General features: G+C 38.8%; 1 protein-coding gene across 12 annotated transcripts in view; it reads right to left on the bottom strand.

The window, feature by feature from the left end:
- LOC131426183 (disintegrin and metalloproteinase domain-containing protein 33) overlaps nucleotides 1-26,494 on the bottom strand; it is a 1,149,595-nt gene that overhangs the window by 115,585 nt on the left and 1,007,516 nt on the right. For 9 of the 12 annotated variants that reach the window (XM_058588702.1, XM_058588703.1, XM_058588711.1 and 6 more), the window contains 7 exons: nucleotides 23,549-23,721; nucleotides 23,303-23,472; nucleotides 21,816-21,979; nucleotides 16,324-16,639; nucleotides 2,802-2,973; nucleotides 1,068-1,187; nucleotides 767-986 (listed from right to left, as the gene is read on the bottom strand). In XM_058588702.1, coding sequence (XP_058444685.1) covers nucleotides 767-986; nucleotides 1,068-1,187; nucleotides 2,802-2,973; nucleotides 16,324-16,639; nucleotides 21,816-21,979; nucleotides 23,303-23,472; nucleotides 23,549-23,721 — 1,335 coding nt within the window. The remainder of the gene's footprint in view (nucleotides 1-766; nucleotides 987-1,067; nucleotides 1,188-2,801; nucleotides 2,974-16,323; nucleotides 16,640-21,815; nucleotides 21,980-23,302; nucleotides 23,473-23,548; nucleotides 23,722-26,494) is intronic. The other 3 variants (XM_058588712.1, XM_058588705.1, XM_058588706.1) reach the window with 1 other exon arrangement.

Raw genomic sequence — 26,494 nt, 5'->3', positions numbered from 1 at the left:
CATCAATTTGGGACACTTTTGAGTACATTATGTCATTATAGTAGCGTCACCAGCCAACTGAGAGCCTCAAAAATAAAGAAAGGGTGCCTAAAACAGAAAATGATGAGCTCCAATTTCAACTGCCTGTGTTCACGTCAGATCGGTTGTGTCTCTGACATTACCCTCCCACTTTGCGCGACTAGAGTTGAAATTTTCGTTCGTGAACGATGAAAACCAGACGCGGTTGACAGGTTTCCAACTATATCAGTCTCGAAATGGAAACCTATGCCATTAAAAACTGCTGAAATCGGATCCTCGGCATTGTGGCAACGATGACGCACACGGAAGATTATTACGCGGAGAAAGCCGACGGAAAGCGGAACAAATTAAGTTTGAATACGGACAGCCGACAACCGTTTGATTGTGGATACTTTATCATCTAAGGTTTCCGGTGATATGTAGGAGAGGTTGTCGGTAATGATTCGTGTTTTTTTTTTCATTGGATACTGATAAAAATTTAGTACAACCTCGAGACGACTCTCGGTCTAAACAAAAATCATTAAACGTCGAGTTGTGTAGGTTCTTCATGGGTTAAATTGTTGTATTTAGTAACAGTTCTTCGAAGCATTTTCATGGGTTGTTTATCTTGCCAACGAAAGTGAAAATATCATTTCATTTTACCCTTTCCATTCGAATGCGCTTGTCATCAGCGCACTGCATAATGTAATCAGTGCCGGTTTTCTTTTTTTTTTTGGTAATACACGACCATTCGCTGCTGGTAACTCACCCCATTTCCGGAGCACTCCAGGTTGTTGTGATTGCTGGGACACTTGGTCTGGTCGATGTACGGGAATATGCTGACGCAGGTCTGGTTGACGCAGATCAGATTATCGCCGCACGGTGTCCCGTCGCGGACCAACCCGAACGGCGGTGTGGCCGCCCCGGTCGACGAGCCGGTTATCGACCTGTGATGATAGGACGGAGCAACGGGAGAACATGCATCATTTCTTCGCGCCACTGTCTAGTAGTGTTCGGTTGGGAAATTGGCTGGCAGCGCCTAATGGCACACCGGCGAAGGCTATACTCACTTGCATTCATACTCGATTCCCTTAATTGAAATAATTGCCCTAGAGTAAAGATGGTCACTGCAGTCCTCCACCGGCGTCCGATCGCCGTCCTTACACTGCAGCGAACCGCACTGGATGTTCCTGTTGTGTGTGGTCGATCGAGTTATAGCGAAATAGAGAGAGAGAGAGAGAGAGAAAGACAGACAATGATAATGTTGGTTAGTATGGATGTCGAGAACGGCTTTTTGACCGCTGTGGAAGGTGCAAACAATAGCGGCGGTTCCGTGCTGCGGTTCTGCTCGGCGGTGCACCACTGCATTTACGGCGCGTTTCAAAATACGCACATTAGTTCTAAAGGCTAGAACCCGCCGTCTCTCCGTCGGTGTCGGTGGCGCTTAATGATGAATGGCATAGTTGATGCCGTAGCACTAGCTCTGCTTTGTGTAATATGCTTCATTTAAAGGCTTTGTCGTGTAATTTAGCCGCAGCGTTGATTACACGCATTCGCAAGGATTTGCCCTGTGGTGGAACTGGTGGTGGTGGTGGTGGTCAGTAAGGAAGCGTTTTCAGCTTTGGTAACTGATTTGGATGCCGTGTATTGCAACATTGATATAGGCGCCTGGATAGACTTTCCCGCTGAGAGCTCACACAATCGATGTACGGATGAGTTAGGCTTCATGTCCTATTCCAACATTTGGTCGAGCCGGGTGTAAACATCGGAGTCAAATGCAGTCACAGCCAAACAGGTTAGTAGAATCATCATTGCACAAACCGACACGACGCGGAAGTGTAGACTAGCTAGACTGTGCTACAAATTATACTGCTTATTTAGTGTTCAACTGCAACGGCAGGACAAGAACAAACATGCCCGACAAACTTGGGTTATCTTGTTCGTGTCCGTAGCGTGCCCTGTTTCAATCGACCGAATCGAATCGCCAATCAACCAAGTCTAAGGAATTGCATGTTCTGCTCCTAGCAAGATGTGCTGACTAATAACAGTATCATTATTATTTACAAAGATAATTATTAATTCCGTAATGAATAATGGTCCGTTCATCTTCGTCTTGGTGTCTGTCTCCTTCGGGATTTTGTGCTGGTTGGCATGTATTTGTCCTGCCCGGCGGGAAACGGAAATAATTTCCTCCTGGAGACAAATATTCGATTGTCACTACTGCTGCTGCTGTTCGGAATTGCAACTGCTGTGCAAAATAGGTAAGTCATGATTAAGCTCCGAAAAGCCTTTCCATCCGACTGGAGAAAGTAAAGGTGGAGAGACTGTCAGCAGTGGGCAACTACGATCATTAATTTGCAGTGACACGTTGTCAGAGACCACGTTGTCGTCGTAGCCATCCAGAGAATGCTTCGTAATTCTTGCTCCCGACGGAGCCGTTCATCAGTGCTGGATTTTCCGAACCACCAAAAGGGGTTTTGCAATCGTCACGAGCGCCTCCCGGGAGCTGCTTTTGCTTGCTGGGTCAGGAAATTCATCATTGCTTTGATTAATGATCCTTGCCGCCGCCGTTGCCGCCGGGTGTACAAAACCCCGGAAGTTAAAACTTGTTGACGCTGCACTTTTGTGTCCGTGGATTACGGTGATGCACAATACGAAGAAAATTTACTGCTTGCTTGCTTGCTCTACTACCGAATGGCCTTGTTTACACGGTTCAATTCAACGTCATCGTCGAGAGCTTGGCTTCTAGATAGACTGAAAAACTTGGAACTTGGTTAAAAAATATTAAACTCCGAAATACTTACTCCGGTTCGCACTTGATGTAGTTGCCGTTGGTGTCCTTCCCGCAGTGTCCGTTGATCGAACCCTTGGAGTTGAACTGCTCGTAGCACACGCGATCGGCTCCAGTGCCACTGTAGCCCCAGATGCGCTCGCACTGAGCCGCCGTCGTCGGGCAGACCCCGTTGAAACAGTAACCTGTCGGGAAAGAAAATTGTTTCAATTATGGTCAAGATTCTGATTGTTTTTTTCTTTGGGTGCCAATCAAAATATGACATTTATCTAGTTTCGCTAAACCCGAAGCTTAGAATTCCACGGAGAGATTAAACTATTTACTTGCCGTCTGAACAAAGAATTGTCTCGTCTGCCTCGTTACTTGGCAGAAACAACATTCGACTCCAGGCAGATGCAAACGATTCCCTCGGAGCAATTTTACTCAGCAGTATGAGCTGTGCAGAACGGAGATGAGAATGCGAAAATTATACCTTTCCCCATACCAGTTCTAAGTTTTTGGGGGGTTCTCTGTTCTGGGCAGAATTTGCCAAACCCAGCGAAGACAGTTTTAGTAGCGCGCGTGTGTGTGTGTGTGTGTTCATGTCAGGACCGTGGAAGGCAGGCAGGCAGCAATGAGCAACATATTTATCCTCTGTGTTTGAGAGACGATGATTATAACTGACTGCAATGGCTGAGATCCGCAGCCGGGACAGGACGAGACGGGACGGAGAGGTTGTTTAGAATAAATTTCTACTAAAACATGTCATAAACAGAGTTGGCTACTGATGTTTACTCAAATTACCCTGTGGAGATTAGACGTCTCTTCAACCAAAGGCGCGTTGTAACCTCGTCACGAATGGGGGCACGAACACACCACATTCCGAGACAGCTTGAGTACGTTTGATGGATGCGAAGATGCCAAGCTTCTGCCGGGGATGAAAGCTCTTTAACTTTAATGTTGCATAATCCGTCTGGCTGATAATTTGTTTCAAAATTTTCTGCTAAAAACTACATCTTACCAAAATGTTTTTTTTTTTAAATAACTATTTATTGGAATATGAGTTAAAATTAAATTATTAAGATTTAAATTGGGTGTTCAGCCACAAGTGGTGACTTTTCAGCCCTGTTATATATATATGATTTGGTTATTACCATGAAGACATCATTTGCTTCCGCAATTCTGAGATTTTTGTGTAGGGAAAATTCTAAACCTACTTGTATTGTGTAATGGGGAAAAGGAACTTATATACTAACTTACTAACTAATACAGAGAGCGAATCGATTCAATTGAAGATTGCATCGATTTTTGTCGGAATTTGCTTATAATATTATGTGACATTACATCTAATGGTTCTATATTTGTGAGTCTGTGTAACTCATTTGTACTAAACCAGGGAGGACGCTTCAGAATCATTTTCAGAATTTTATTCTGAATCCTTTGAAGCGTTTTCTTCCTGGTGGAACAACAGCTTGACCAAATTGGTACCGCATAAAGCATGGCTGGTCTGAAAATTTGTTTATAAATTAACAATTTGTTTTTTAGACAGAGCTTAGAATTTCTGTTTATAAGAGGATATAAACATTTAATATATTTATTACACTTTGCCTGGATTCCTTCAATGTGATCCTTGAAAGTGAGTTTTTTGTCATACGTTAAACCTAAGTATTTAGCTTGATCAGACCATGTCAATTCCAAGCCATTCAATTTGAGAATGTGATTATTGTTTGGTTTAAGAAAAGAAGCTCTTGGCTTGTGAGGAAAGATAATTAATTGCGTTTTTGCTGCATTTGGTTTAATTTTCCATTTTGACAGATAATCACTGAAAATATTTAAACTTCTTTGTAGGCGACTGCAGATCACTCTTAGATTTCTACCTGTGGCTAACAGACTTGTGTCGTCACAGAATAACGATTTCTGACAACCAACGGGTAGATTTGGAAGATCAGAAGTGAAAATATTATACAAGATTGGAGCTACGCTCGAACCCTGCGGAACACCGGCTCGTGCGGGTAGCAATTCAGATTTACAATTCTGATAGCTAACCTGAAGAGTACGATCAGTTAAATAATTTTGAATCATTTTGATCAAATAAATAGGAAACTGGAAATCAGACATTTTTGCTATTAAACCTTTGTGCCAAACACTGTCGAATGCTTTTTCTATGTCTAGAAGAGCAACTCCAGTGGATAACCCAGAAGATTTATTTGTTTTTATCATGTTCGTAACTCTTACAAGTTGATGAGTAGTTGAATGTTCATGACGAAATCCAAACTGCTCTGGTGAAAAAATTAAATTCTCATTTATATGAGTCATCATTCTCAACAAGATAATTTTTTCAAAAAGTTTACTGATAGAAGAAAGTAAGCTAACTGGTCGATAGCTTGATGTTTCTGCTGGGTTTTTATCAGGTTTTAGGATAGGAATTATTTTAGCGTTTTTCCATCTTTTTGGGAAGTAAGCTAATGAAAAACACTTGTTGAAAATTTTAACCAGGAGTCTCAAGGCAACATCAGGAAGATTTTTAATAAGAATATTAAAAATTCCATCATTACCAGGAGCCTTCATGTTTTTGAGTTTCCTAATAATTGATTTAATTTCATCAAAACTCGTCTCAATAATGTCATCGTGTGATAACACTTGGGTTGAAATATGATCATACTTCAGTGAGACTTCATTTTCAATAGGACTCACAACGTTTAAATTAAAATTGTGGACACTCTCGAACTGCTGAGCTAGCTTTTGAGCTTTTTCACCATTTGTAAGAAGTATTTGATTTCCTTCCTTGAGAGCAGGAATTGGTTTCTGAGGTTTCTTAAGAACCTTAGAAAGTTTCCAGAAAGGTTTAGAATATGGTTTAATTTGTTCAACTTCTTTAGCGAAATTTTCATTTCGCAAAAGAGTAAATCTATGTTTAATTTCTTTTTGTAAATCCTTAACTATGTTTTTCATAGCAGGATCACGAGAACGTTGATATTGTCGTCGACGAACATTCTTCAACCGAATGAGCAGTTGAAGATTGTCATCGATGATAGGAGAATTTAATTTAGTTTGAGCTTTGGGAACTGAAAGATTTCTAGCTTCGATAATATAATGATTCAAATTATCAATTGCTGTGTCGATGTCCGCAGAATTTTCTAAAATAGTTTCATCATCCACATGATTTTCAATGTGAGATCTGTAATCCAACCAATTAGCTCTATGATAGTTGAAAATATAACTAATTGGATTAATTATAGCTTCGTTGGAAAGTCTGAATGTTACAGGAAGATGATCTGAGTCAAAGTCAGCATGAGTAATCGGTTCACTACAAATGTGACTTTGATCTGTTAGAACCAGATCAATTGTAGACGGGTTTTTCACGGAAGAGAAACAAGTAGGATTACTGGGATGAAGAACTGTGAAGTAACCAGCTGAGAGTTGATTATGAAGTATTTTACCATTACTGTTATTTTGCCTACAATTCCACTGGACATGCTTAGCATTTAAGTCCCCTATTACGAAAAATTTCGATCGATATCTTGTAAGTTTTTGCAAATCGCCTTTAAAGAAATTTAATTGATCGCCGGTGCATTGGAATGGCAAATATGCTCCAGCGATGAAATAAATTCCATGAATGGTTTCAACTTCGATTCCCAAGCTTTCAATAACTTTAGTATTGAAAGAAGGTAAAATTCGATGTTTAATTTGCCGTTGGACAAAAATGGCAACTCCACCACCCATTCCAGTAAACCTGTCAAATCGATGAACCACATAATGTGGATTACTTTTCAATTTTACATTTGGTTTAAGAAAAGTTTCTGTCACAATGGCAATATGAATTTTGTGAACTTTGAGAAAATTATAAAATTCATCTTCACTCGATTTCAAAGATCGAGCATTCCAATTTAAAATATTCAAATAATTATTTAACATCACTGTTAAATTTTAAATTCATTATAATATTATTTGCAAATTTCCATCCGATTTGAAATGCTTCAAAAAGTGATGAAGTCGAATTCATTTGGATGATCATTTGAAAAAGTTGATCTTGTAGGTAGATCATTTTATTTTCAGTTATATCGCCTAAATCGACTTCATTTAAAGAAGCGAATGGTATTGAAGGAATATTTGTAGGTAGACTGCCATTAGAAGAAGATGATTTGGCCGGTCTACCTATTAATAAATTGTTTTCGTTAGAAGAAGAACTGCAAGGCGGTCCTGTGTTTTGATTATTTACATTAGAAGAAATAGGTGATAGATTTCTACCTAATATACCAGCATAACTGACATTAGAAGAAGATGATGACGAGGTCGATCTACCTGTCAATAAATTGTTTTCGTTAGAAGACGAATTGGCAGGCGTACCTGTTTTTTGTTTAGAAGAAATCAGTGCCTTAAAAGAATTAGGCGTGGCACCTGTAACGGTTTTCTGATTTTCAGGTATGTTCTGTAAATTTAAGGTCGTTGATTTGACTTGTTGTCGAAGCGAACGAGCGTTTAAAATTTTTTCCCTGACAGGACATTTCAAAAAATTGGATTTATGATTTCCATTGCAATTTGAACATGAAAATTCATCAGTGGTTTCATTCATTGGACAAACGTCTTTCGAATGCGATTTACCACAATTCAAACACCGTATATCCATATGACAATTTTTGGTTCCATGACCGAAGCCTTGGCAACGACGACATTGCGTTAAGTTTGCAATACGATTATGCCGTTTATAATGTTCCCAATGAATTTTAATGTGGGAAATGAAACGTACTTTTTCTAAAATTTTCAAATTGTTTACATCACTTCGATTGAAGTGTATTAGGTAAAGTTCATGGGAAATTCCAGAGCGTGGTTTAGAAGTACCATTCGCTCTTTTTTTCATAAGTATTACTTGGGAAGGGGCAAAACCAAGCAGTTCTTTTAGTTCATTTTTAATTTCATCAATACTTTGATCATTTGATAATCCTTTCAAGACAGCCTTGAAGGGTCTGTCTGATTTTATATCATATGAATAAAATTTATGAAGTTTCTCGGACAAATATCGAATAAGACGTTCGTAATCTTCCAATCCATCCACCAAGACTCGACATTCTCCTCTTCGTCCGATTTGAAATGAGACTTTTACTTCCGGGAGAAAAGTAGAAAGCTCAGTACGGAATGCTTTGAAGTCGGAAATCATCACCGTCACTGGTGGCATAGATTGATGTTTCTTCCCAGAACGACAAGCGTCCATTTTGGGAATTTTTGAAGAACTTTCTTCTATGTCGCTACAATCGGATTCAGGAAGAATCTCGTAAATATTGTTAGACGGCATAGGATCAACGGAAGGGAAATCCGTCCGTTGTCTTTTATTTTTACATTCAGATTCTATAAGATCGTGAATGTTATTAGATAAATGTTGAATAACGGATTGTGATTTATTCCGTATTGAATTATTTTTAGCCTTAGGCTTGTTGCCTTTCCGGTTGGACGCAGGCATTTTTGAAATTTTAAATTAAATTAACTAGGCTAAATTAGTCTTCGATTAGACCCCTAGCTAGCCTTAAAAAAGGCTGATTAATTTCTTAGTCACTCTAATATCACTCTTTGTATCACTTAGTCACTCTAATATCACTCTTTGTATCACTTAGTCACTTAGTTAGTGATTCAGGTAGCCTTGAAAAAGACTGAAGCCTTGAATCAATGAAACTCTAGGTAGCCAGAAAAAAAAAATTCCAGGAGCCAAGAGCTATACGCGTGCGGTGCGAACGACTGTTCAACACCGACGATACCAAAATGTTGTTTTTCACGTGAATACGTCTCAGATGACTAATGATAAAATATCGGTGCCTCTGTGATCATGACGAACTTGAAAATCGCCTAAGTTTTTCAGCGAACAAACGCGCTCAAAAATTTTCAACTGCTATTGAGGCCTATCACCAGTGGCAATTATTTTCCACAATATTGAGCAGCAGAAGTTTCATATAGAAAAAAAACCAGACCCGATTTTGTTTAACATGAAACAATATCAATAAATCCGCTCTTTTGAAAACCTTAAATAGATCTCAAAAGAACTATTCGATATTCCTTTTCAATGAAATGTAAGCTATCTATCACACCAATCTGAAACCCTCTTAATGTCCATTTGTAGAACACAACAGATCAAAAAGACTTGTGATGATGCGTGGAGTTTGAGATCATCTGTATATCTTATCAGGTGCACAACTTTGCATCCGCCATTTTTTTTTTCAAAATGAAAAGCTTTATTGCGAAAAAGTGCTTACAGAGTGTATTATTCAAAGTATTGTCCGTCGCTAGCGACAACTTTCTCCCATCTTTCCGGCAATTTTCGGATCCCGGCTCGAAAAAAGGAGTCCTCTTTTGACGCTATCCATGAAGCAATCCACTTTTCCAACTCTTCGAAGGATTGAAAATGTTGATCTGCCAGGCCGTGTGCCATCGAACGGAATAGGTGGAAGTCAGAAGGGGCAACATCTGGGGAATACGGCGGGTCGGTGGCAAGACTTCCAATTTCAGCGTTTCCAGGTACTTTTTGACCACTTTTGCAACGTTAGGCCGAGCATTGTCGTGTTGGAGTGTTGGTGTTGGACTCTGTCATGTCGCTCTTGATATTGTGGCCGCTTTTCTTTTAGCGAGCTACTAAGGCGCATCAGTTGCGTTCGGTAGCGATCTTCTGTGATGGTTCCACCCGGTTTTAAGAGCTCGTAGTAAATCACACCGAGCTGATCCCACCAAATACAAATCATAACCTTGGCGCCGTGAATATTCGGTTTTGCCTTCGACGAAATAGTATGCCCGGACTTTCCCCATGATTTTCTGCGTTTAGGATTATCGTATCGAACCCACTTTCCGTCACCGGTTACGATTCGATGTAAAAACCCCTTACGATTTGTCTTTGAAGCAGTTGCTCACACACAAATAGACGGCGCTCGATGTCCCTCGGTTTCAACTCGTACGGCACCCAGTTTCCTTCTTTCTGAATTCTGAATGTGACGTTTTGAAATGGCTTGCTGACTCACTTCCAACGGTTCGGCAAGCTCTTCTTGGGTTTGGCACGAATCTTCATCAAGCAGTTGTTCATCTTTGAAAATTTTTTCTCTTTCACCACCATGTTTGTCTTCGACATTGAAATGACCATTTTTAAAACGTTGAAACCACTTCCGACGCGTTCTTTTACTCAGAGCTGCATCACCGTAAGCTTCTGAGTGCATTCGATGCGCTTCAGTTGCATTTTTTTCGAATTGTAACAGAAACGTAAAACTTCCCGCAAATGGCGAGAATTGGGCACATAAACAGACATTTTCGAGCGTGAATAATACGAAAACAAGAACAACTGTCACTGAAACGGCGATGACAACTCGTTAGCCACTATACACACTCACTTTAAAGGCATTATCATCTATGTATTTTGACCAGCCTCAGCCGGTACAGCCACCTATCGGAAAACGGCGGAAGCAAAGTTGTACACCTGATAATTTAAATGACAACAATTCACTGCAAAGAATAGAACGAAGAGGAGTGGACCGAGAAGGCTTCCTTGTGGAACACCCGATGTAACATTGAAGCATTCAGAGAGTACAGTTCCGACTCGTACGGTAGCAGTTTGATCCGTGAGATACGACAATCTATTAGTTATCCAATCAGGGAATCCGCTTCGTCTCAATTTCTCCACTGCTAACTGTTGAGTAACACGATCGAAAGCTTTTGAAAAATCAAAAATCGTTTTTCAAGTATGTCGATAAATGTATAAACATAACTCATTAGGTTCGTGGATATGATCAGTTTTACTAAAGGGTTAAGAAGATCTAACAGCATGCGCTCGAATACTTTTGGTAAGCAGCTAAGAATTGACGTCATTTACGTAGCCAGTTTTGTGAACTGGAACTATCAAAGCTTTTTTTTACTTCACTGGGAAACACGGTTGAATCACGAAAGAACAGTGTTAGCCCGTCCGACCCTGAATCTTTCGATCTTGTCGTAGATTATTGTGAACCTCGTGTTTAGTGAAAGTCGTAGCAGACAAGTTCAGGAAAAAAAACATCGGTAGACTACTCAGGTACGATTCTGACAAAGATGTTGACTTATTATTTAGCACACTTTGAAAGAATGACGGGAATAGGTTAACTGAATCTGAATCACGTTAATTGGAATTCCACGGGAGGACGTTTTGTTCCGCAAATAAGACCAAAATTGATTCGGGTCGTCCTTCAAATAGGTCTTGTGCAATTCTGCTCTCGTCAGTCCCACCTTATTGGATGTAAACGTGTCATGACGCAAATATTTAGCTTGAGCTTGAGCTTGATTGATTTTCAGTAATATGAAATAATCATAAATAATATAAAATTGAAGTGTTAGGTGCGTAAAATTTCACTGACATGAATTAAATCTATCATCGCACAAATCGTATCGCTAAGAACTGACACATAGAAAAAATCTGCCCCAAACGCTCAGGTCACGCTCTCATTCGCTTTTGAGCAGTTGCCTACCCAATCAGCAGCAGCAACTACAGATTATCAGTAATTACATACAGCCTCGGAATATTGGATCTGGATTCAGAAACTGAATTTTGGATTTGATTCTGAAACTGAATTCTGCTGAAGTTGAATGCAGAACATGGATTCTTGTCCACCTGAATTCTGAGCTTGATTTCAAATTCAGAATTTAGTTTCAGCATTTAAAACTGAGACTCTGGACCTGAACCCTAACTCTGGTTTCTGGAGCTAAAGTATAGAACTGATTTCTTAACTAGATTTTTGAACAGATTTACGTTCGGAATTCGAATCTAGAACTCTGATTTAGGATTTCAACTTCAAAATTTTGGAACAAATTCCGGAATATGAATTTTAAATCTGGATTCTGGAACACAATGCTCTATCTGAACTCCGAACATGAATGCCGGTACTGACTTCTTCTAAACCAGAATTTAATTTCTCAATTCAGTTTCAGATTTTTATTTCTAAACTGCATGTTGAAATCAAATCCGAAACTTTGGTTTTGGAACTAAAATTAGGAACCGAATTCAGTTTATTTATTCAAGTTGGAAGTTCAAGCTCAGGACTCAGTTCTAAAATTAAATTCGAAACTTGCAAATTGGATTCTGAAAATATGCTCAGTTCCATATTTCAAGACCTAACTCATGAATGGAATAATTTATTTAAATTCCGACCCTGAATTTTACCACTGAATTCCGAGGTTGTCCTAAATTCAGAACTTAGTTCTTGAATTAATTTCCAGTTACTGAATCCTGATCCAGAATTTTGATAGAAAAATAAGTGATGGCAAACATCACTGAACGGTAGCCTACACATGAACATCGGAACGCTTGTACCTGTACACGACATTTCAAACACATACCTAACCTCAAATTTACTGCGAGTACTGTGTTCAAGTTCCGTACATGAACGAACACAGTGCGCACATCGGGTCGAGATTGTGTGCACGTACCTCATATGCGTACACCGGACACAAGCTATGTACGGTTAAACCAGTGAAAACACTGAACAAAGCAAAAACAAAACAAGTTCAGTAGTATTCGGAGTGAGAGAAGGGTAAGTATAATAGGAGCGAAATTCAACAATAATATTTCAAATTTATTTGATATTACTACAGAGTACCTTGTTCTTCGATTTTTTATCTTGTTCTAGACCAATCAAAAGTTAACAAGTTAAAAAGTTAAACGCGGCCCAACAACCAATAAATCATTCATCAATTGATAAAAACAAACTCAGAATAGGTTACGAAATTAACAACAAAATGTATAAAAAGTTCAGCTTGTTTTATAATTTACAGCAGTTAATCAGTTGGTTCAAATAATGTTCTTAAGTAGATTTAATAATAAATAACGAAATACCTAATATGATATTTAAAAAATAAGAAGAATATGTTTTATTAAACTCAAATCATTGTGACTATATTAGTATTATATTAGAATAAGAATTCTATGTAAAAGTGATGCTACGGCGAAGAAAAACTTATGTAAATTGCCTTAAGAAATAAAAGTATTTATGGAAAAAAAACAATAAATCATTCATCACGAAACTTGTAGAGAAGTAATATTGTACAACATAGAAGATACTGGAAGGTTTTACTCGGATCATTAATTTTAGTAATCATTAAAGGCTTCGGACAAAATAAGTGATTGAGGTTCTCAATTTATTCGATAAATATAGTCATAGTAGTCAAATTTTTACTTGAAAACTCATTTGTAGATATTGCAGATATACTTTTCCCGGGTTAGCGGTTCAATGCACAGGACGCTAGTCTCACAAACCAGTAGTCGTATATTCGAGCCCCGACCGGGAAGGATTCTTAGTGTCAGTAGGATCCATAGTACGAGCCATGCAATGATTCTGTACGCTAAGAATCGACTGCGAAGTCTGTTGAAACAGAAAGGCCAAATTCTACAAAAGAGATGTAATACCACGACTTTGCTTGAAGATATACTTGCCTATCAACAACAACTGTCTGTTCAACAGTAGGCGAGCGAACATCGAGTCCGTACACGATGTACGTGCGTGGCGTTTGATTGTACCATCGAACATGTGCACGCGTTCGTGAACAAGTTCAGGATTGAAAATGACTTCAGAGTTCAGTATTAGAACAAAACTTCCACGAACAAGGTGTTCTGTGTTTATTTAGGAAGACTGTTGAACGCTTGTAAACTCTGATAAATTCCGCGAATCGATTCTTTTTTAAATCAATAAAATATTCCCAAAAGATTAGGCGAATTTTTCCTCCACTGAATATGCAAATCTATATGAAAAACAGCTATAACATTTGTTGTAGTTTTTCACTGATTTATATCGTGTTATTTCATTGTATGGAAGAGTATGTTTGTCGTGATTAAATCGTACTTCAGTATAGATGAGCCGTTATAATTCTGAAAACGAAGTAGTAAAAAAATCCAAATCAGTGCCTGGCGGCAAAGCAGAAAGTGTCGATATTGACTTGTGATGCGGTGAGTGTTGTATTTCTGTTGGGTGTGTTTCCATAGTGATGGGAGTATAATTGAATGCTGTGGCGGCCAAGCAAAGCGAAGCATGATTGGATCTTATAGTCAATTATGTCAATGCTTATTCATTTGTTTTCATATGCAGGGTTGTTTAATTGGCCAAACAATTTCCCCGGTTAGTAGCTAGCTAGCTACGGGTTCAAGTCCCGTCTCGTGGTTTTCATTACATAGAGGCATTCGCATGTCAGTTTTCTTCGTTAGATACTGATCAAACTTAATCAAATTTGCTTTCTAATTAATTGTGCTGCTTGGACAATTCTCATGAGTTTTTGACTAATGAATTTGTTATTAAACCCAGTGTTTCATTTTTGTTATGTTTCCTTTATCAGTGATGGTGACAGTCTAAACACTAACATCATACATTTTTGTCTTTCTCATATAGAAAGGCTAAGCAATGACTGTGAAACCGACTTTTGAACGGAGGCTCGGAGGGCCGGCTGTCATATACCATTCAACTCAGTTCGTCGAGATCAAAAAATGTATGTGTGTGTGTCTATGGAACAAATAATGTCACTCGATTTTCTCAGAGATGGTTGAACCGATTTACAAAAACTCAAATTCAAATGGAAGGCCTCATGGTACCATAGACTGCTATTGCATTTTATTCCAATACGACTTCAGGTTCCGGAATTACTAGGTAAAAAAACTTAAATTTCTTAATCGATTTTAACAAACTAAGATACAAATAAAATATCTTAAAACTCTTTGAAAAGTCCCCGAAAAGTTGATCAAGATCCGCATTCCGGTTTCGGTATTACAGCACGATGAATGGAAAATTTTCTTGAATATTTTTCACAAGCGATGGCACAACTAGGTACAACTTTTTATTAAAAAAAAATACTGGTAAATTCATCTAGTTGGCTGATCTTGTTAGTTAGTGGATATGTATAAATCTACTTTGGGATCCCTAGTCCTCGGTTTCCACTTCCGAAAGCATCGGTAATAGTGAAGAAAAGCTCCAAAAACGGAACTGATTTCGATTTATCGGCAACGGTAGAACTGGTTTTCACAAATCATGATTCAAATTAAAGCTCTTTTTGTTTTAAAAAGTACTGTGCAATGTCATCCAGATCCGTCTTCCGGTTCCGAAGTTATAGGGACAAAAATTTCAAATTGTCATACAAAATTATGCAATGTCGGTACGTGCTGATACGGAAGAAGAAAACACCACTGCCTAGCACACAGCGTGCTTCGTTCAATTTCGTATAGCTTGCAGGGTTGCCACAGCTAAATCTATATAAACTCGACATAACTGTTTACAAATTGCAAAGGTTATGGTAATTTATACCCAAAGAAAGTTTGTTTGTTATTTTTTTGAGAGAGAAAATTTGCTACAATTTGTTGTCTAGTTACGGCGATCTACTTCGAGGCAAAATCGCAACAAAGTTCAAATGGAACTGCTAATGAAACTTAGGTATTCAAGCAATTTAACCTGCAAATGCTTTAATTTGTTTGCCAAAGTAAATTGCACTTACATGAGCTTGCACTTACATGATTATTACGTTCACAAATCCGGTAACTAATCATTAGATAATTAGATTTCTGATCAATCGATTGAAATTAATCCAGAACTAATCAGGCATCACTAAGCTCAACGTAATTGTTGCTTACAGTTCTGAGGTTCATTTTTTAACCATGAGTTTTATTCCAGCACCATCCATCAGTGTGTTTCTATCAAATCAATATTCTTTAGTTTACCGAAACATTTCCGAACTAAACATAATTAGTTCGAGCATTCATTTCAACGCGCTCCAATCACTATTCTTGCCAGTTTAACCTGCGACACACAGAGAGATGACACACGAACATCGGACGCAAATTATTTATTGTCCCTGTGTGTCAGCCGTGTCGTGAAGTGTGTGCTTTTGTGTGTGAGTGCAGCAGAGCCAGTTACCAAGACGACAGTTCCAGTGCCACTGACAGTATGCCACGGCGAAAATGTCTCGCGCTAATTGGGAACCCATTCTAGGCATGCTACACCATTGACTGTTGGTTGCCGTTGTCTCGTGGTTGTTTCTTTCTGCTACTCTGGAAGGAGGGAGACGATGCTGGTTGGTTAGGTGATTGTAACCTGGCAACTGTGTTTCTGTTAGTCGAAACTTTGTCACGACCAAGAACCAAGTGAGTGAGACAAACAGACACAGACAGACGGTGTAAGTTGGGGTGCCAGAGAAGGTTGTCACATTTTCTACCAGAAGGCATCTTTCCCTGGCTGCTGTCGCTGCTGCTTCTGTCGCTGCTGACTGTCTGTTTCTACGGGGGCTAGCTGTCAGTCTTTCCGCTTTTCGTACTCGGGTTGGTGTCAGGTGCAGTGGGAGAATTCTTTTGCGATATCATGTTTGCTGGCAAAGTATCATCGTCGAGAAATGAGGAATTTTATGAGATGTCTCGTGAGTTGCAATATATATCCCCATAAAGAACATATAAAACTAGTAAGTGTGGATGACAGTTTTGATCGTACGAAAATTTAAAGAATGGCATAAACGCGCGATGGAGAGACGCCCAGTCGAATGTTTGTTGAAGAAGCAGGGGGACCCCAAACAAAAAAAGAAAGGATCAAGATACTCACCGGTCGAAAATCCGGTCGCATTCATCCCGCACGGGTTCCCGTTCTTTTTATGTACATCGGGAGGACACTGTCCGGATTCCCCGTTGCAGTACTCCGGTAGGTCACACTCGTTATGTGCGTCCCGGCAGATCACGCCCGGAGGCTTTAGAATACATTTATCACAGCATGGTCCAGTGGCGCACTGGGACTCCTTTTTCAGCTTGCAGGTGATTCCGTCGCAGCATGGATCAGTCTTGTCGCAGTCCAGAGCGCTGCCGCAGTCGCACTCTTCGTCGTCTTCCACGATCCCGTTGCCACAGTTTTTTCGGAGCTCCACCTAAATCGAAAGAGAGAGAGAGAGAGAGACAGAGGAAGAGAGACAATACAATTCAGTGTTAGCTTCTGGTAGGATAATGAAATTAACTTCCACCCGGGGTCATTCCGAGCAATCAATCGGTTCGTTGCACTTGCTCCAAAGCATTGCTACTCGAAATATCTAATTAAACCTGACTTCTTCAGAGCTCTTTTGAAGCGAAGACCGAAGTGCAGAATCATTGAAACCAAAATCGAACAGAATAATAACACATTGAAACGGTGAAGTGCCGGCCCCATCCTTCCGACACTGTCGAAGGATGAGCATTTCATTTCACATTTCTACTTCGGTTAGGTTAGGTAAGGTGAAAAACTGTTCCATAGTTTCTCTTATCTCGACTACTTGTGAGGACGTCTATGTCTACCTTTTAATTCCATTCATTTATATATTCACTTTGGGACGCTTCCATTGTGTTTCGACTAGGATTCGATCGTCTAACAATAGGGTTGGTTACTGAGCATAATGATTCGCATGGTCGGATTGTCGATTATCATAGGACTTGGTTAACATAATTGAAGGCGAAACCAGCTTCGGTAATTTAAAATTCCTAACTATTAGGTTTCGTTTTAGAAACCTCCGAGCATTGAACCTCAAGGTGACATTAGCAGTGTTTCAATATAAACTGCTAATGCACTGATGAGTCCAAGACGAAACGTAGAAGGAAGTACACAACTAAATTACTAATTTAAAATGTTTTTGTTTTCAGGTTCCCTTGTGTGGAAATCTGTTGTTCGGAAGGGACTAAGAGCCACTATTGTATTGAAAAAAATCAGTCTCTCGAATGGAGACAGAACAGAACCGAACGACAAAAACATGACCTCGGAAGTTTTATAGCGAGATTCACATGAGGATCCCATGATGAAAATTGATGGACGAAACTCATAAGATTACCTTCGATTTCAGTGATGATTTTGATTAAAAAAATATGATTTGGCAAGCGATTTGCTTCTAGGGAGAGTATCGAAAATAAGCTATCCACATACATTTGTGTTGTACGCATGTATTTGTGATGGTTTTTTATGCTCAGATCACAGTATGCTGTGCGTTTGGCTGTCAGCTTTCGTTTGTTTACTTGTTTGTGCGGTTGAAATTCTGCGTTTTCAAATTGTCGTGTATTGAAAACGAAAGTGAAAGTTAAGGTTCTGGACACATGGCTAAGTGAGAAGGGTATTACTATGCGAAAATTGGCGAAGCGGTTTGGAACTCATCATGCCAATGTTAAAAAACCATCATTAATAAGTTTGGGGAACACTATTCGTTGGATGAGCTAACAGGAAAAGGCTGAAAAGCCGGTTCTTCCAACCCGAAACTGGACAAGAAAGTGGTATCTCTAATCATGAAAAACAAATCAATGTCAATACGTGATTTGGCGAAAAAAGCAGGAACGAGTGTCGGAATGATCGAGCGTATCAAGAGGCGAAATCATTCCGGAAATTGTATTCGCGGCTTTTGCAGTGTCCGGATGCATGCGTTTTGATGGACGATGAGACTTATGTAAAGGAGGACTCAAAAACCCTTCCAGGTCCACAATACTTTACAGTCGTCGTTGGGAAGGATGTGAGCGATGCGGACAGGTCGGTTCAAGTGGAGAAATTCGCTCGAAAGGTACTGGTCTGGCAAGCAATATGTTCCTGTGGTTTGAAGTCAACCATTTTTTACACTACCGGAACTATAAATGCAGAAATCTATCGATCTGAGTGTCTCCAGAAGAGATTGCTGCCTTTATATAAGAAGCGGCTCGCAGAAAAGGGTATAAATTTCGATGAGAAGAATATCAATCCACCAAATTGCCCTCAACTTCGACCCATCAAAAATTCCTGGGCAATCGTGAAAAGGGTCTTCAAGAAAACTGGTAAGGCAGCTGGGAACATGCAGGAGTTCAAAAAAATTGGGCTCAAGCGCCAAAAAATGCGATGCAACACTTGTCCGGAGCTTGATGAAGAGCGGTCGATCAAAAGTTCGAAAATTCGTGAAGGAATAACTTAAATTTCATCCAGTTTCCATTATGCTCAAGTTAAAAAGACTGACCCAGAAAGTATGGATGCAACCAAAAACCGTTGCCATTTCGCAATGGTTCAGAATCTGTCAATTTTTATGGCTGCGACCTGTTGTTTACACTCTTTTCTAACCACTTGTGCAGTTGTTTATTCGTTGTCATTAGTTTGTTTCGAAATGCGTGGACTTTAAGCAGAACAACGTTGAAAAATTGTGTACAAATGGTGCACAGAACGCGGACTGTCACTGAGAAAGATAGCAAAAATAGAGGGAGTAAGTGAAAGTTCGGTGAGGATAACACCTTTGAGGATAAACCGAGGGTCGAAAAAAAGGTCCTGCTGACCCTCAGTTGGATAAACGTATACTGAAGGCGTTCGAGCAAAACAAGGAGGTTTCAGTTCGGGATGTGGCCAAAAAAATGGGCACTTCGAAGTCAAATGTTCTTCGTGCTGGAGAACGATTGTATCTTCGAACCTATAAGAAGCAGAAACAACCAAAACGTAGTCCGAAACAAGAAGCATCGATCAGGCCGAGGGTTCGAAAGCTGTACAATACAATTCTTGCTGGAAATTTAAACTGCATAATCGTGGACGACGAAACCTACGTGAAACTCGATTACAAATCCTTGCCGGGACCACAATATTATACGGTGCGAGAAGGGCAAGTGTTAAACCAGTCCGAGAAATCGATTGAAGTCGAAAAATTTGGTAAGGATGCTATGGTCTGGCAAGCAATTTGTAGCTGCGGTAAGATTTTGATCACCACTGCTTCAATGAACAGCGAAATATACATCAAGGAATGTTTACAAAAACGACTTCTACCCATGATTCGAAGCCACAAGGATCATGTTGTCTTCTGGCCAGATCTTGCTTCTTGTCATTACTCGAAATCAACGGTAGAATGGTATACTACCAAAAATGTCACATTCGTCCCAAAAGACATGAATCCACCAAATTGCCCACAACTTCGACCAATTGAGGAATTTTGGGCATTAACGAAGGCACATCTTAGGAAACATGTCTCGGCAGTCGAAACCATTCAACAGTTCGAAAAAGATTGGAAAAAGTGTCAAAACTTGTCGCCAAGAAGCCTGTACGGAATTTAATGAGGAACGTTCGCAAGAAGGTGCGCCAGCTAATCTACAATGGTTAAGTAGCAAATGTTGAGAATAATATTCTGTTGTTGTAGTCTAATATTATCAGTATATCGAATTAAATTTGAATATCTAACACTTGTGAGTTATTTACAGCGAAATCAAAGTGCGTCCATACTTTCTGGGACAGTCTTTACCTCGTACAATAAAGAATCAATTTTTAGTTTTAATAAAATGTCGTTTTTTTCATCATAATTTGAAGGAATAATTTGAGGATAGCTTATTTTCGATACACTCCTTACAGACAGAAAAAAAAAAGATTTCGATTCAAATGACATTATGAAGTTGAAGTTCAACTGTAAAGATAGCTTGGTCTGATTTGACTTGTTGCCACAATTATGTCTCTTTGATCTATGGCGGCAAAATTTCAATTTCAAATGAAAATTGTTTGATGTAAGTGAAACTTATTGTCATTTACTGTCGGCATACTTCTTCTGTTTTACTACATTGAATGAGAAGTCTCGGGCCTAACAAAGAAAAAGTCGACTTTTACCGTGAAAACTTTTTCCTTCTTCAGTATAATCTCCATCTAGAGAGATACACTTGACCCATCGGTCCTCCAACCTTTTAATGACCTTTGTCAAGGCCTTCAAAACAGGCTTCCATAATTGCAATGACCTCAGCATTCGACGAAAAATTCTTTCCCTGGAGAAACCTTTTCAGGTTTGGTAATAGATAATAGTCCCTGGGGGCCAGTTCTAGAAGATACGGGGGATGATGGGCAATCCGTACCGCAAATCATTCAAATTCACCGTTACTTTTATGCATGAATGCGCTGGTGCGTCCTTTTTCCATAGCTTGATGAAAACTAGAACTCGTCTGACACGATCAGTTGTTATTCAACCACTAGTGGATAGATTGTTCAGAAATCTGGTATTGCGCCATCTAGAGGCCCGGGACTATTCATTCCATGTAGTATTTCACTTTCGTTAACATACAAAAATGTAACGCATGTAACGCCTCGTAATACCTATAACTAAAAGGAATAACGCGTGTAACGCTTCGTAACGCCTATAACGGACAAAAAAGTAACGCACGTAACTACCAAAAAAGAAACGCATGTAACGCTTTGTGACGTCTATAACTATTTTTAGTTTAGTTTAGCTTTCGTTAAAAAGACACTGTAATTTTTTTTGGGGATTAAAAAAAAATGGTTTTTGTAAATTGGTTCAAAATTTTTAAATTCAAATCGATATGGAAGTTTCTCAGTGTTTTTATTGGAAATTTTGACTGATTTTGTGAAAATCACTAGTATAATACTTTTCTGTAGACTTTTCCATTTTTCATCTCAACTATTTCAAAAAAAAAAATTGTTTAGCCCTTTTTAAAAGACAGCTCAGATCAAAGTATGCAATGTGACATTTAAGGACAACATCTACAGGTCCAAAAGGCTTCATTCAAATCTGAGAAAATTCTACCAACTGCGAATATGATTTAGCGCGAAAGTCAATTATTTATCCAGGGGACGGGTATAGCGTGATGGGATAGTCGATGCCTTTCACGCAGCCCGCCTGGGTTCGATTCCCAACCCCGCACATAGGGTCAGAAAGATTTTCTGGTCCGAAGAGGCGAATGACCTAAGATGTTAAAGCCTCTATAATTGAAACAAAAAAAAAAAAATTATTTATTCAATGAACGATGTTGATTAAGTATTTCCAGAGATATACGTATTCAGGGGTGTGTCCAGATTTTGTCACGAACAAACCTTATATAATTTAAAAAGAAATTCTATTCACTATCACGATTCCACAAGTAGTATACTGTTGCTGTTTCGGAAATAGTGCTTGAGCTGAAACGAGATCCTTGCGGAAATTCGTGTAAATTGACACCACCTGGGTAACCAACCCTATCACCGGCCGGCCGTAGCATCCCGAACGATCCACCACCGCCGTTTAATCCTATGAACTATCGGGAATAAAAAAAAATCTACCTCCACTTCGAACCGACTGACGGATGGACGACACGGCAGGATGCTATTCCCGGCAAACTTACCTCGTTGGGTTTATTCAATAAACAGAGGCCATGTCCGATCCGCAGTGCATCAATATAATCCAATCGACTGCACTCGGAGAATTTATACGGCTGGACGTTCTCCAAACCGACAATTGACTGGGACATTATACAGCCGTGCCAGTCACGACAAATGCACTCGTCACCTGGGTTCCGGGTTCGTTGTTTCGGGCGGGAAACCAACAGCAGCAGCATGAAAAAAAAGAATAAAAGAAAAACGAATCAGGATTACCGTCTGTATGTGATCAGGTGAATCGGATGAATAAATGAATGAATTGAGTGCGCGAAACAAAAAAAAAATCCCACTTCCCATAAAGATGGTCGTCGATATAATGGTGGGGACTCGCCTTCCTCCCCCCTTCACACTAATGATAAAAAATTGATCAGAGTAAATGGGAAACAATTTGCGTTTCAATAACCTACTGAAATGATGACGCCCGGGGGTGTGTGGGATGGATGACCAGTTCCATCGTACAATTTCTCTCTTTCATTTGGATTTGGGCTGAAACCCCTCCCAAACCCCGGTGGCAGTGCCAGTGTCAAAAGCACTATCCGAAGAGCGGCCTCTTATAGGCCTGGGGCTTTCCGATCGACAGAAATAGTCTACAGTAGAATCATTGGAAAAGCGACCTATCCCCTTGGGGGGTGGTCCAGGGGATCAGTTCTGGTTTTCTATTGTTATTGTTGTTGTTGCCGATGAGGGAAACCAAAGACCATGGTGCGGAAAGGCACGTGTGGTAAATGTCAACGAATAAATAATCTAACCGAGAAAGATAGTGAAAGAGAGAGCGTGTGTGTTTTTGTGTGTGGGTTGGTGTGCGTGTGTGTGCTACTACGAAATTGTGCACCATGCATGCATGCATGCATGCAGGTCATACTTGCAATTGTTGGCCATTGATCCAAGCTTGCAAGCTGCGAGTTCTCCGATGACGATGGCGACGGCAAAAATACTTTACAATTGTGAAGACACAAAAGAGTTCTGTGGTGGATCTTTTATGGTGCTTTTTTTTCGTGTGTGTGTGTGTGTGTGTTTGTGCAGATGTGTGGGATGTGTGCTTTCTGCTTTATGTCTGGCCGAGAAGAGAAAAGGTGGATGACTTCCGGGACGGCATTGTTGTGTGGAGTCGGAAATGGGTATTATTTAAAATAGATACAATGTTGAAAGGAAACGATGAAAGTGCAATCCAGGAACACCAGGCAGCAGCAGTATATCATCAGGAAGAACAGTTTTAGAAAAGGCGAACAAAGCCATCAGGTGGATGGCTTTTTATTCCGTTTTTGTTTTTAGAGTTAAGAGTTACTAAAACTGAAGGAAAATTCTAGCCGTCAAATGTTTATTTCTATCACTATATGAACTACTGAGTGGCGCGTGGCAGTTCAACATGAACTGCTATGCACTGACACTGAGTCGAAGATGAAACGCAAAAAAAAAATACCGTAAGAGCCCCGGATGACCCAAAAATACTCACGGTTGTCGTCGTGACCCATGCCGATGTTGTGTCCGATCATGTGTGCCATCGTTCCGGCGAGCAGATGCGGCTCATACGTATTAATATCTACACTAATACCGACTGCTTTCGGGGTGCAAACCGTTTCCGGTACGGACATGCCCGCTTCGCCGCCAGCAAACGTTTCGCCCCTGTCAAAACAAAAATCAAAAACAGACAGTTAAATGTTGATATTTTTTTTCGAATGTTACAACAGAAGATACTCACGTTAGCAGTTGCGTCGTGTCCTTATCTATTTTATATAAATTCCTAGATGTATAATCATTAAAATTAGATATTGCTTTACTAATATCCTTGCCACCGTCGATCTGTGCCTGGTTTTGGCCCTGCCACGTCTCTATATATACAACCGAAACACGTGTGTTGAGTGTACGAAAGTACTGTTGGGAAGAGAATAAAAGAAAAAAAAATGAAAATTAATACAACACAGTTATGAGGTTTGGGATTCGCTGAAGATACAGTTTTTTTCCCCAATAGCAAATAATTGCACAACGTCAGAGTATGGATTTTACTACATTTAAATCGAAATTTAATTTATTAAAAATCAATCTTTTACTCGAACTTGAGTGGTTCTATAGCCGGTAACTTCGATTCACAATAAATGGAGGAATGCAAATATTTCACCAACTTTACAAAAGGACGACGCCTCATCTGGCTTTTTTTGAACCGCCAAAAAAATCTATAATTGATTTATGAGAAATAAAAAAATGATATTATCTTTTTCATATCTAATTGCAATTCCTATTCAATTGAAATATCTCCTCTTTGCCTTTCTCTATAGAAAAATATTAGAACTGCTGGGAAAACCGACTTTAGAACTGAGCCTGAGACCCATAGTGTTTTAGTTTTAAAATAACATAAAACGATGAGATTTAGTGTCAACGCGAAAAACAAATTTTGAAAATATCGACTTTCTGGGACTTAAAAAAAATTGAGATTTCCGAAATCGGAAAAAAAAGAATTGAAACCAAAAGTCTTAGAATTGCGTCAAACGTCGAGATTTACTATCATCTCGATAATATTTTTTTTAAATCAACTTTCTGTTGCATAAAAAAAATTGAGATTCCGGAAATCGAAGAAAAACTTTTTGATGCCAAATTTGAGTTTTCCTATATCGAAAAAAATTTAGATGCCAAAAGTCTTGAAACGGTGAGATTCAGTATCGTTTCACAAAAAAAAAATTGAGAAAAATTTACTTTCTGGGACGGTTGAAAAAATTTGAGATTTTCGAAATCGAAAAAAGAAATTTCGATGTCAAAAGTCTTAGAATTACACGAAATGGTTAAATTTAGTGTTACCTCAAAAAAAAATTTTTTTTAGAACTCGACTTTTTGGAACTTGAAAAATTTGATATTTCCGAAATTGAAAAAAAAAATTTGATACCAAAAGTCTTAGAACTACATGAAACGGTAAGATTTAGTGTCAACCCGAAAATTTTTTTTTGGAAAATTCAACTTTCTGGAACATGAAAAAAATTAAATTTGAAAAAATTGAAAAAATTTTGAAACCAAATCTTAGAATTTCATGAAACGTCAAGATTTAGTATCATCTCGAAAAATAATAAAGTTTTAAAATCAACTTTCTGGGACATAAAAAAATTTAAGATTTCCGAAATCGAAGAAAAACTGTTTTAATGCTAAAAGACTTCGAACATTGTAGGACTTCACAAAAATTTGAATTTCCGAAATCTAAAAAAAAAAATAGATGCCAAATGTCTTAGACTTCCATGAAACGGTGAGATTCAGTATCGTCTCACAAACCAAAGACTTTCTAGGACTTGGAAAAAAATTTGAGATTTTCGAAATCGAAAAAAGAATTTTCGAAGCCAAAAGTTTTAGAATTACATGAAACGTTGAGATAAGCTCGAAAAGCTCAACTTTCTAAGACTGAGATTTTTTTTTTGAGATTTCAGATATCGAGAAAAAAAATTTCGATGCCAAAAGTTTTAGAATCACATGAAATGGTGGGATTTAGTATCATCTAAACAATTTTTTTTTGTAAAGCTCGATTTTCTGGGGCTTGAAAATAAATTCGAGATTTCCGAAATTGAAACAAAATTTGAATGCCAAAAGTCGAAACGTGCGAGATTTCGGAAATTGATAAAAAATTTCGATGCCAAAAGTTTTACATGAATCGGTGATATTTAGTATCATTTTGGAAAAAAAAATTAGAAAACATCGACTTTCTGGTACTTGAAAAGAATTAGAGATTACAAAATCGAGAAAATATCGATGCCTAAAGTCTTAGACTTACATGAAACGGTGAGATTCAGTATCGTTTCACAAATAAATTGAACAAAATGGACTTTTGGATGCCAAAAGTCTTAGAATTACATGAAATGGTGAAATTTAGTATCATCTCAAAAAAAAATTTTTTTTTGAATAACTCGACTTTCTGGGACTCGGGAAGACTGGGAATCGAGATTTCCGAAATCGAAAAATCAAAAAAAAAAAAATGGAAGCCAAAAATCAAAACGTCAAAATTTAGTGTGAACTCTAAAAAAAAATTTTTTTTTGAAAAACTCGACTTTCTGGGACTTAAAAGTACACTGGGGTCTCTTTTTAAGCGTTTTTTTTCAATGCGGTTTTTTTACGTGTCTTTTTTTAGGCGGATTTCCGAAGTTACGCGTTTTTTACGCGGATTTCCGAAGTTAAGCGATTTTAAAACTGATAACTTCGCAGATTTAAGCTGTGATTAAGATTACTTTATTTTTGTCAGTTCGTTAACTTATATATCCTATCCTCTCCTAGTCTAGCTAATTAGTTTTTACAATTGGTGAGAATCTGGGGAGAGGAGTTAGAACGCGCAGTGTAAGTCGGGTTTAACCAATGGGACTAGTTGTATCGAGTCGGCCATTCTATATTTTGTGAGTAAGAGAGGAAACACGCTTCTTGATGAGAGTGAGCGGGTGTGATACGGAGAGGAGAGGGTGATAGTATGTTGGGTTATTCTCGTGAGTGACACAGTCGGTTATGTTTATTTTGTGTGTTCTGCCTTTCTGATGACATAACGATTTGAAACTTGATGCTTCCTTGTTTCTGCAGTCGAATTTTATGTCTACGTTGTTTCTTTTTTTGGGTCACCGTAAAGTACAAGTGTTGATATTTTAGTTGCCTTCATGTAGGTAATGTATTTATTTTATGTAGTTTTCTA

The sequence above is a fragment of the Malaya genurostris genome, chromosome 1, assembly GCF_030247185.1.
Source record: "Malaya genurostris strain Urasoe2022 chromosome 1, Malgen_1.1, whole genome shotgun sequence".
Classification (NCBI taxonomy): domain Eukaryota; kingdom Metazoa; phylum Arthropoda; class Insecta; order Diptera; family Culicidae; genus Malaya; species Malaya genurostris.
The sequence above is the reverse complement of the archived record's forward strand: the minus strand, read 5'-3'. Positions and strand labels throughout refer to the sequence as shown.